Source organism: Chroicocephalus ridibundus, chromosome 9 (genome assembly GCF_963924245.1).
Source record: "Chroicocephalus ridibundus chromosome 9, bChrRid1.1, whole genome shotgun sequence".
Lineage (NCBI taxonomy): Eukaryota > Metazoa > Chordata > Aves > Charadriiformes > Laridae > Chroicocephalus > Chroicocephalus ridibundus.
The window spans coordinates 2,911,765-2,923,787 of record NC_086292.1 but is presented as its reverse complement, the minus strand read 5'-3'; the positions used below and the strand labels follow the sequence as shown (position 1 = coordinate 2,923,787).

Sequence of the window (12,023 nt, the reverse complement as noted above, 5' to 3'; positions counted from 1 at the left end):
CACCACCAGCGAGGTCAGCGGCGCCTTCTGGCTACGAGCTTTCACCCAACCTGATGGGTCAGGTCTATTTTAAGGTGCTGGATGTCGGCCACCCCGGCTGATGGTCGGCTTCCAGCTGCTGAGGGTTTTTAAGGGGATTAAAGGGTGACTCGTGGATTTCCCCCCCAAAGGGGAGATGAAACCGCTCCGTTGCTGCTGACCCCCCAGCCCCGTGGCATTGCACCGCATCATGCCCCATCTCACCCTGCGCCTCTGCATCCAGCCCGGCCCCACACCCCGCAGCATCCGACCCCTTCGTCTGCCAATCCCTCCTCCTCCTCCCAGCCCACCCTCCATCGCTGAAACCCGGCGCCTTCGAAGGTTAAACTACAATCCAATCCCAGCAAGGTGGGGTGGGTTTTGTTTTGTTGTTAAGTGAAAAGGACCAAGAAAAAAAAAAAAACAAACCAATTGCACAACCCCATGCGCTGCTTCTTCATACACCGCAGCAAGGTCACAGGAGCTGCCACCACTCAGGGACGATGGCCACTGGAAAATACAACCGAGACTGGGGTATCTCCTTGGCTGGCTGCTGGAGGACACTTAAAAATAAATTAAAAACCACTAAAATGGCAAGTGTCCTGGCTGAGAGGGCCCCTGCAGTCTTTAAAAACAAGAGCCTCCCTTAGAAACAGCGCTCTGGCCTCCTAATAACCTTAATCGCTCCCGACGGCCCCAAGAACCAGGTTTAATGACATGATTGTGTTTTGTTTGCTTTTCAGCCTGCTTTATCTCACACGGCACCTTGCACCCAGCTCAAGCGACGAAAACCCAGTTCCTCCGAAATTCGCCCCCGTTCCGCTGCAACCACAAGCTCCAGCTCCCAAAACGGTGGGAAGCTGAGCCGGGGAAGAGCCCGGCACTGGCACATCGGCATCCTGCCATGGGAAACCCCAGTGAAGCTGGAAAAGCTCCGCAGTGCCCTTTGCACTCCCCAGATAGCAGGGCTGGGTGATAAAGGGCTTTTTTAGGAGCACTTTTTGCTGGATTTACATCCCCATCCAGGCTATGCAAATATTGTTCATGAGAGCGCATCCCTCCGCAGGATTAGGATATGCGGAGGAGGGCTGGAAACCCTGACGGACGTGGGGAAGACCCCAGCAACACAAAGGTCCACAGGGCCCTCGAATTGTGAAACGGGACCGGGGCAGCTCCCTGACAATTAATAAAAGCGCAAAATCCTGCAGATTTGAATAAGGAGGTGACAACCACAGTATCGCCTTCAGTAGATGGGAGCTTCCCGGGCACCAGCACTGGGTGATGACACCCATCACAGGTCTTGTATCCCACCAGCTGGTAATTTGTATTTAAGTGTCGGTAAGAGTGCCCTCACCCTTCCCAAAGCCCAGACCCAACACCCGGGGGAGATGCCTTTCGTTGCAGCGGGCTAAATGAAGTGCAGTTTCATGGCAGCCGTCCCTATTCGGTCTCATCCAGGCCATGGAGTATTGCTGAATTTTAGTTGGGACCATTTCCAAGGATTACCTCTTGCAATTTACGCTCTCCTTGGGGTTTCCCTTCTCAGCTCCAGCCATGCTCACCCGTCCTGGGACTCTTCTTCAGCCCAGAGAGGAGTCCGCGGCTTCTCCTCCCCACCTTTCACTATGACTATTAGCACTGAAACGCTTTATTTTCTCCAAGAAACAAACTCACTCTTTCTTATTAAGCCTCCAGTACGATGCTGCAGTAAAAACAGCCTTTCCCAGCTAAGCTCACTTGTCCTAAGGATGTAAAATCAGTGCTCGCGAAGAAATTCCCCACCGAAACAGATGGGAATTCAGATATAAAGATGACATCAGCTGTGCCTTGGCCTCATGGGCACATGGAGATACGATGGTCCATGCACCGGCCCGGCTTCCCCGGGCACGGGGCGCTCCATCAGCCTCCGCTCCCCGGCTGGAGCTGGACAAAAAGGGGGAAGCTGCTCCCCAGGTCCCTGCACACAGACCGGAGGATGCTGCTGGACACACGGACGCACTCAGAGGAGCCGTGGCCAAACCAGACCGGCTTCTCAGGCCACCTCTCTGAGTGCTTCCAGCTCCCATTTCCAGCAACCGAAACATTAAATATTAAGCACAGGGAGTTAATCTATACCTGGGATATTGACACAAAGCGGAGGAGGGAAGAAGAAAAAGATAAATAGAGATTTTTAAAAAAAAAAAAAAAAAAAAAAAATCAATGCGCCTCTCCAGGCTGCCCTGCTGGTGCTTGCCAGATCTCCGAGGACGGCACCAAGGATGCGTTTGGAGGAACAAGACGCACCGAGAAGTGCCGCCCTCCTGGCCTTCCCTGGGTAGCCAGAGCACCCCGCCGGCACCCTCGGGTGGCTTGGGCAGGAGCGGGACCTACTCAGCTGAGAGCTGAGCCCTGGCCGGGGACGGGCTCACCTCGCACTCACCTCTCCCAAGGTTGGGAGAGCATCCAAGCAGCGGCAGAGCAAACTTAAGCAGATTTAAGGGGGTCAATGCCCAGTTAATGCTTACCAGGACCGTTCTGCCACTCAAATTGGCTTTTGGAGCTGGGGAAGATGAGCGCGCCGGGATGGCTCATCCCTCCCTCGGCTCAGCTCAGCCTGCGCCTGGCGGGGCCGGCACCGGAGCAGCCGTGCCCTGCGGATCCCTCGTCACCGGAACGAGCCTTGTACAACCGGAGGGAAATGCCACCATTCATCTCCCGGCAAACGCTTTCAAGCATCACTCAACACCTCTCCAGCAGAGGAGACCGATATTTTTTTTCCTGGCTGAGTGCTCCCATGTATATTATTTTTTTTCGTTCTAGTCTCAGCGTTCTCCCCCCTCCAGGTCCTCTGCTTCCCGCCCCGCCCCCCCCCCCAAAAAAAAAGAAAACAAACCCGAAAGCACAGAGTGTGCCTTGCAAAAGTCCCGGCTCTGGCGTCCCGCCGCGAAGGGGCACGCGGTGGTCCCAGCAGCCAGCCCGCCTCAGCCCGGCGCTGCTTGTTGACATACGCGGCGCAGTATATTTCTTTTAAACAAAGGAGCCTATGCATTCGATGCATTGTTGCGAGAGGATTTGTTTTCAAAGCCTGACCCCAAACCTGAACTCCGCGGATCCTGCGTCTCTCAAGATCAAACGCGAGAAAACGTGACCAATGCAAACAAGAAATAAACCTTGATAATTATAGCCGTGTGCTGGGGCGGCTATTGTTTAGTGCAGACTAGTACCCGCTTTAGCATAAACATAACCCTATTTTAAAAGGGATGCCTGACCGGCTTACAACATCACTCCCCATTTTGCCTCCAAACCCCGTCTTTGATACAAACCCACCTTCCTGAGAACAGCGGGGAGATTTAAGAGCAGAGCCAAAGGGCTAAGCGACGCGTGCCGTGCCAAACGCCGGTGTTGGAGCGCGGAGAGGGTCCTTGTCCCCCTGACCTGCTCCTGGTTGGCGGGGGACGAGGGGGACCCCGGGGTCTGGCTGTTCTTGCAGCCGTCAGGAGCAGACCAAGGTCGGAGGACAAACAGACAGCGCCGGTCTTTTCAGGAAGGCCGTATCACTTAGCGCTTGGAAAGGAGCTACAATATTTTCCTGATTATGTTTGCACGCAAACGAGCGCCGCGGGGAAATTATGCAACCCTGAGCGGGGAGGGGTGGGAGCGAGGGAGGAAGGGCTGGAGGGGGGCCCCCACGCTGCACCCCGCTGCCCCCGGCCCCAGCCAGCGCAGCTGCAGCCCCCGAGGTACCGCGCTCCCCGCCGCAGACGGGCTCCATCACCGACACCTCTCTCCGCCGCCGGCATCCGCCCCAGCCCCTGCGCCGCAGCCTCCCAGCGCAGAGGCAGCGCTCGGCCGATGCATCGCAACACAGGGGTTATTAACGAACGGCCTCTTCATTAAGCGCCCGGACCGAAATGCATATATTCGTCACCCAGGCAATTTAATTACCGAGCCCGGATTTACCTCGCACACCCACACGTCCTTCTTTTTCGAGGCCTCTGTGCGGTCATAGCCATAAATAAATAGATCGCAGGAATAAGAGGCAGATGCTGACTCCTACAACCTCTGTCTTGGGCATGGAGCCTTTAAACCACCAGAGCTTGCAGTATTTAATTTCTTTTGTTACCGCTTCTACCTTCAGAGCCTCTGCCTTAGGCTTTCTAGATACGATCACAGGGAGCAGGAAAGAGAGCTACGCGATGAGCTTCCTGGGGATCACACGCACACTCATACAGCCCATCAATCACCCTAATTACAACCGGCCACATGTCCGCAGCTCTCTGCGGCACTCCGTTACTGCCCATAATTACATGATCGCATCGTTTCTCCGGTAACAGTATCGCAGAGTTGATTTGTGATCTGTGGATGTGGGGTATCTCATAATGGATTTCATCTGGTGCTCTCATCACCGTGATCACCACTCATGCCTCAGCTGAGTGAAGGGAACGCGGGCAACACTGGTCACCAAAATAAGACTTTCAGGTCCCCATGTGTCCCACCACCACTGCCTCTCTCCGCAGCACACTCCCACTTCGGTTTCTGACTGCTGCCCGCACCCCATTCAGAGTCAGGACTCCACCACAAGCAGGGTCCCTCAACGCCAAGCGTTTGTCCCTACCGCCAGATAAAAGCAAGGTGGGCCATGGGCATCCATTGTGGGGATGGATGTGATCTTCTCGGGGAGGATACCGAGATCTGGGACAAGGCCGGGCCTCCCGACACTGGTGTCTGTCACAGACCTGCTGGGACCACCACCCTGGCAAACTGGTGTCCCTCTGCCAAGTCTACCTAAACAGTGGGGGCTTTGCAGCAAGCCATGTCCCTTCCCCGCGTTAACACGACCAGCCTCGATCCTGGCTGAGCCTGTCGGTCCTACCAAAACACACACCTGGGGGCAGTTTGTGGGTCTTGCTACTAAGGGATGTTAACTCCTCGAGACCCCGCACCGCCCTCGGTGTGACAGTGCAGGCTGCGCTGCCAGACTGCCCTACGTAGGCTTTCCCACTGAATGGATCCGACTCGGAGGAAGCGTGTCGGCGAGGCAGATGCTCTCCTGCACCCACCCCCAAGCACGATCCGGCAGATAAGGCAGACAGACAGACAGCTTGAAAAACCCATAACAAAATAACAATAAAAAAAAATAAAGGGGGTGGCTCACACACACCAGCTGATTCACCAGCATTACTCTCCTTACTCCAAAAGGCACCAGGCAGGAGACGCTAAGGGCATGCTTTTCAGATGAATTACTTTTAATTGAGTACATCGGAGCTTAGAAACACATGATGCTGCTGGAGATAAATATAGCCACGGCTACAAGGATGGAGGGGGCAGGGAGCAATCGCGGTTCAACGCATCCCAACAGCAGCTTCCAGCCCCGCCGCCTCCTCGGTGCGCTCCGGGAGGCAGCGCCGGCCGAGCCGCCGCTCCTTCCCCCCGCTCCCCCGGCCCGGGCTGACAGCTCCGCTCACGCAAGCCCCGAGTGGCGACCCGGGACACCCCCTCCTCGCCCTGCCTCGGGGCCGGGAAAGAGCCGGGGGAGGGGAGCCCCGTACCTGTTTTAAACTCCAGCGCGGGGTCCTTCTTCCCCTCGCCCAGGTCGCTCTGCAGCATCATGTAGAGGATCCCGAAGGAGTTGTGGATGCCGAAGATGGAGCCGTTGCACCAGGCGGCGGCGAAGACCACCACCCAGCCGAAGCCGCCCTCGGGGGGCTGGAAGGGCGCGGCGGCCCCGCTGGGCCCCCGCTCGGCCCCGCTGCCGGCGCCGGCCCGCGGCTCGCCCTCGCCCGCCGCCGGCTCCTTCTCGCCGCGCTGCGCCATCGAGGCCGCGCTCCGGCCGCCGCCCGCCGCCCGACTGCCCCGTAGCCGGTCCCACATGCCCGCCGCCCCCCCCGGCCGGCCCCCCCGCCCGCCCCCTCCTGCCGCAGCCTCACTCCCCGCCTCCCCTCCGCCGCCTCCATCCTCCTCCTCCTCCTCCATCGCGCCGCTCGGCCCCCCGGTCCCTACCTGCGGCGGGGGCCGCCCGCAAACCCCCCCCCGACTTCTCCGCCGTGCCCCCTCCCCGCCCCCGCGGGCGGGGCTTCCGCGGCGTCGACCGCGCTCGCCCCTCGCCCGCGGGGCTTAAAGGCGGCCCCGGGCCCGGCCGCGGCCCCGCATCGCCCGTCGGGCCGCCCCCGCCGCCGCCGCCGCATCCTGCGGGCGGGCGCAGCCCCGGGGCGGGCCGCCGCCAGCACCGCCCCCGCGGGGCCCGGCCGGGGCGAAGCGGCAGCCACCGGCCGCCCCCCGGCCCCGGGAGCATCCCGCGGAGCGGGGGGACACGAAGGGGGCCCCTCGATGGCCGCGGCGGGGCTGATGCTCCTGCTGGCCGCTAGCCCGGCCGAGGGAAGCGAAGCACCGGGAGCAGGGTGCATGTGGCAAAACGCAGCCCCCCCCGGCGAGGGGATTTATTTCGGTTCAGTGGGATTTTTGCCTCACCGGCATCCCTCACACCCCAAAAAAGTTTTGAGAGCGTTTTTGTAACACCAGCGCGGAGACGGGCAGGTTTCTCGCTGCTGGGCAGCGAGGCGAGGAGCCTGCAGCTTGATCCCAGCTGCGGGGTGTTCCCCAGGACCGTGGGTCACCCCGCATCGCCCCAGCACTGGGGTTCGCTGAGGAGGACAGGAGGGCTAGCGATGGCGATAGAAACCCGGCGGGGAGCTGCTCTCTCACCTCTGTCTTGTTTTGCAATAAGCTCTGCCTTTTCTCTTCTTTCAATAAATAGTTACAAACCCACCAATATATTAAAGCCTGTCTTTTCACACGCCGAAGGTATTTACACTTTAATATATGCCAAGTCTAAGTTATTATTCTTTCTTTACCCTAATGGCTGTGTCAGTGTCAGATTCCTATCAGAGTAAAATAATACATCCCAACCTCACGCTGTTCTTTCTTTACCTCCAGGGGTATTAATTACCAGCGCCTGGCGAGGCAGCAGGGCCGGTTGCGGAGCCGGCAGGGAAGCGGCAGGCAGGGCCCCACCACCAGCACCCTCTCCCCGCTTCTCCCGCCGACGGAGAGCAGCACCCGGCCATGGGCGGGGGTGCTGCGGGCTGGGAACACATTTGCCTACGTGCTGCATCTTGCCGGGCTTGGTGAAGACCCTCTGGGACATTGCTACAGCCAGAAAAACCTCTCCTCGGCCTGCCTGCCTGCTTCCAGCTGGGAATCGCTGCCGGCTCTGGGACTACTCCATTGCCATCCGCTTCCTCTCACCCAGGGGATGAGCAGTGGTTCTCCCTGGCTCCCAGCAGCCCGTGTGTGAGTTGGCGAGACCCGTGACGGTGGGAGATGCGACCTCCTCCCCTCGCCTTCCCACTTCGCCGCCATGCCGATCGATGAGCCCAAATTCCCCCCTAGCCGGCGGGGTGCCCGGCGGTAACGCCGCGCTTGGGTCAGCCTCGCTGCTGGAGGAACTGCATTTTTATTTCCCTTCCTCTCTGGTGGAGTCTCCTCCCCGGATCCCCATCTCTGCAGGCTTGGGAGGTTTGGGAGCATCTTCCACTGCCCTCTGCCGACATGAGCAGCCGCAGCATGGAATTTTAATAACCATTTCACCATAGAGCCCAGCTGAGGTTCCTGGCCTGCTGGTTTTATTTTGTTAAACCCCAACAATCTGAGAGGGAAGGGGTTTGGGGTACCCTGCGCTGTGTGCAGGGGAGGTGCCCCCCAAAACACTAATTTCCCGTAGCAGCAGAGCTGGGGCTGGATTAAGAACAGCAGAGAGAGAGGTGGGAGAGCCCTTCACCATAGCACACACCATCTCACGGAGACTTGTCCCCTCCAGAGCAGCAGAAGGCTCTTGCAGAGTGGGAAGCGGGGGGTTAATATTACTGTGGACCTTGAACCAGACACAAAACCCTCTGAGCAGCATCTCTCCTGGATGATGGCTGCACAGTGCCTTGACCGGAGCATTTTCTGGCCCTGGCTGTGCCAGGGATCGCTGCAGCTTTCTGGGCTGGGCTGGATAAGGCTGGGAGGCCAGGGATAAAATAGCCAGGGGATTTGGAATGAAGCGGGGGTTAAAGAGCTGGGCTGGTTGCGCTGGTGGGTGGAGGCTTCAGGAAGCTTCAGGTCCAGGAGGCAGCTGTGGCCTGGAAAGCTCAGTAAGGGATGCAGTGGGTAGCTGTGGCTGAGCCGGGGTCTCTGGGACCCGCATCTGACGTCCCTGGAGAGCTGGCAGGCAGCACCTCATGTTGTGGCCGACAGGTCTTCAGTTGCCCGGGCAAAGCATCGCTGTCAGCAGCTTGTTGCTTGGCTCCAAAATGTGGTGCCAGAGCCTCTGCCAAAGGAATTGGCAGCTACAAAAGTTATATCTTTGGTTTTGCAGAAGGGGAAGAGGGACCGAATGGAAGTATCTCATGGGAACACCTTGGGAAGCATCATGGCAGGATGTGGCCTCGGAGGAGAATACGAAATCCCAGCTTTGTTTTAGCAGGCATCGCACAGTGGCATGGCCCGGTGCAGGGACATGTAGGGCTGTCCTGAGCAAACCTCAAGGACAAAACATCGCTGACAGTGTCTGGTGTTTGGCTGAAAGTGCCGGGAAAACAGCGCCGGTAGCGAGCAGCTCCTGGCAGGGACAGTCGTATGCTGGGCACGACCCCTTCCCTGCTCGCCCGTAATCAGCAACGCTTTTCGCTTTAAATTTCAGCCGTAGTTAAGACAACCATTACATCTGGCCTGACAAAGACACCAAATACATTATCCCAGAGGAACAAACAACTTGGGGGCAGCCTGAAGGGACATGGCAGCGGTCACCCACTGGCAGCGATGCTGGGATGCGGAGCCTGGCGGCCAAGGCTTGCCACGGTGAGAAGGCAGCCAGAGTACCAGCGCTTGCAGTGATGCCAGGGCTGCCTTCAAATGAAAGCAGCCCCGACGGTGGGCAGCCGGGCCACAGGCAGCACCGTGGGGCTGCCGCCTGCCAGGGCAAAACACACGCCGTAGCATCCTTTCTCTGCCTGACCTCCTCAACGTTCGGGATGAAAATATTAGTGGTGGCATAGCGAGATTAAAGTCAATTCTACTTAGTTTGGCAGAAAAATGAGGCAACTCAAAAGTGCTAGTGTGAGCAGTGGGTTTTCCAGGCACGATGTGCCGTTGAGCTCTGCGTTTGGCGTCGTTTTGGTGGTGGCAATCTCAGCACTGTGTTCACTCCAGCAGCTGCAGGCTGGCTGGGGAACGTGGTCCAGCTCAGACACAGCCACTGCACTGTCCAATTTACCATGCTCTTGAGCAAAACCACTATTTCTGGCCCAAACAGAGCAACGAGATGGATCTATGTCATATTAAAGGGCTTCTGGAGCGGTTTAGCTGCCCGCTCACCTTCACCGCACAGGTGAGGAGGTGTGAAGGGCGCTTTCTCAGAGTACTTCGCTGGTTTTGCATCTTTCCTTTGAAACAGGAGCTACAAGAACATGTTCCTGTAGGGAAGTGGAAGCTCCTAGCTGGAGCCACCAACCCCAACCACCGTCCAGCCGCCAGTGGCCACCCCGGCTCCACCACGTAACCCCGCAGGACCTCGGCGAGAGGTGCCAGAGATGCTCTGCTGACGGGAAGAGCTCAAGCCGGCACACAAAGGAGGCAAGGATCCAGCTGTAAATTAATATTTTATAGAACACCAAGAAAAATCAGAGAGGCTAATTACAGCGATAATCATCGCGGCCTGGAGGCATTTCCATGGAAGTCAGGAATTACCCAGGATTACCTCACCCCTTGCAGCAGCCTGTGCGGGAGGCGGGCACGTGCGGCAGCATGGCACCTGGCACCCCCTCCTGCGCCGGCTGGGGGTCTGCGACCCACACCGAGGAGCAGCCCGGGTTTTGGCAGCCTCCCGGCATCCGGCTCCAGGTGCAGGGCGCGTGGTTTGCTGAGCGGAGTGTGATGGAGGGTTGGAGTCGCGGGGTTTTTGGCTGGGTGCTTACCCCGGCGCCGCTGTGCCAGCCCCCAGCGCCACTGATGCGGGAGCCATTGTGGACTCCAAGCGGGTTAAAACCCTGAGGTGTTCAGGGCATTGCTAGCAGGGAAGTCTGTGGTTGTGCCGCCAGGATAAGTTGTTCCCATGATTCATTAATTAGTGGTAGTAACTAATAACTGCATAGTTTATCCGGGGACAAAGTGAATTCCCCGTTAGCTGCTTGGTTTGGAGGCTGGGGGGCACATCCCAGCTCCAGCACAGCACGACGTTGGCCCCACGCTGTTTGCAAGCCCAGAGCATATCCACGAGCTGCGTGGCCAGGAGGGCTGCCAGGTCCTGCCCCATGGCCCAGGGCAAAGCCAGTGCAAACATCTCCGGGGCGAGCTGCCCCGGGGGGCAGAGGAGCGTCAGTGCGGCTGGTTCGTGCAGCTGAGCTCCAGCAGGAGGGCACCGCCAGTCTAAGGCCCAACCTGCAAGTGGGAAAGGAAAAAAGCTTGGGTGAAAACCCCACGCCTGGGCAGAGCCTGGCCCTGGGGCTGAGCGTGCTGCTCAGCTCCGTGGGTGCTGCTGCCTGCCCAAACCGCGTGGCAGCACCCCTGGCACTGGCAGAGACACCAGGTACAAACCATCCCCTCCCACAGCTCCGGGGCGGGCACAGAAAGAGCAGTTCCTAATCTGTAGAGTTGCTAAAGAGGCAGAGAAGAGCTGCAAGGACCTCCCATTGACAGCCCGTCTGCCAAAATGTCCCCTAGCACGTGGCCTGGCCACCACCTGAGGCTGCGTTGAGACAGCAAAGGTCCCCGGCGCAGAGGAGCAGAGCTGATGCTCCCTGGCTCTCCGTCTATCTGCGACAGAGCAGCACGCTGCCTTTCCCTGCCCGTCCCCGCAGCGTGCGGACCAGATGGCCAAGCTCCATGGGGCACCCCGGGCACGCTGCCTGCTCCCTGCCTGCGCCCTCCGAGCTCAGGCGCACGCGGGGGCTGCGGGCACACTCGCCCAGGTGGCACGGGAAGTGCTGAGGCCCGAGGTGGTCGTTGGATTTGCAAGCCCAGATTTGGGCTTGCAATGGATTGGATTTGCTCCTGGCAGTTTGCGGGTTCGTGACACGCTGACTTGTTCTTGCCAGCCCTGGCAGCACAAAGAGCATCAGAGCGGCGCCAAGCAAGAGATCGAGGTGACCAGCAGCTCCAGGCAGGGTCGTGCAGCTCTCGGCTCGGACACAGTGGGCCATGGCAGAGGGGGCTGCTCACATCTCCTGGCTGAAGGCGAGTCCTCCGAATCCTCATCCCTGTGACCAGGTGGTGCCGATGCAGGCTGTGCCGGTCCTGGGAGGAGCATCAGCCTGTCTCACACCGGGTGGCAACGCTTCTGGCCCTGTTAGGGTCAGGGAAAACTTTTACTTCATTTTTTGAGATGAAAACACCTCTGGTAGCACCATCTCATGCAACAGCACAGGGACAGCACAACCCTCCAAGGAAGTCCAGGCTGAACCCGAAGCAGCCAGCTTGAGCAGCCCAGCTGCCCCGGCCACTCCAGGATGGTCCCTGGGGACACTCGCAGGTGGGGTTGGTGAGAGGGTGCAGCAGCTGGGGCTGGCGTGGGCTGCAGACCTGCCCGAGCACAGCAGGAACGTCAAAGGTGCCCTTACACCACTGCCTGCAAAAGAGACGGGCACCGGGATGGGCCACAACCTCATGCCAGACCCCAAGGTCCAGCCTAGCGAGCTCATTGAATCATAAAGTCACAGAATACCTGGTGGGAAGGGACCTCAAGCACCATCTGGTCCAACATTTCTTGGCAAAAGCACAGTCTAGACAAGATGGCCCAGCACCCTGTCCAGCTGAATTTTAGAAGTGTCCAATGTTGGGGAATCCACCACTTCCCTGGGGAGACTATTCCAGCGGCTGATTGCTCTCACTGTGAAAAATTGTCCTCTTGTGTCCAATCGGAATCTCCCCTGGAGTAACTTTACCCCTCATCTTTTCCATGTAACTACTTCTCCATCTTCTTTGTAGGTACTCTTTAAATACTGGAACCTGGTGATAAGGTCTCCCCTGAGCCTTCTCTTCTCAAGGCT

General features: G+C 58.6%; 1 protein-coding gene across 1 annotated transcript in view; it reads right to left on the bottom strand.

Annotated features, from left to right (window-relative positions):
- SLC16A2 (solute carrier family 16 member 2) overlaps nucleotides 1-5,871 on the bottom strand; it is a 34,502-nt gene extending 28,631 nt beyond the window's left edge. The window contains exon 1 of the mRNA XM_063345467.1: nucleotides 5,547-5,871. Coding sequence (XP_063201537.1) covers nucleotides 5,547-5,868 — 322 coding nt within the window. The 5' untranslated portion in view covers nucleotides 5,869-5,871. The remainder of the gene's footprint in view (nucleotides 1-5,546) is intronic.
- Between the last annotated feature and the right edge of the window lie 6,152 nt (nucleotides 5,872-12,023).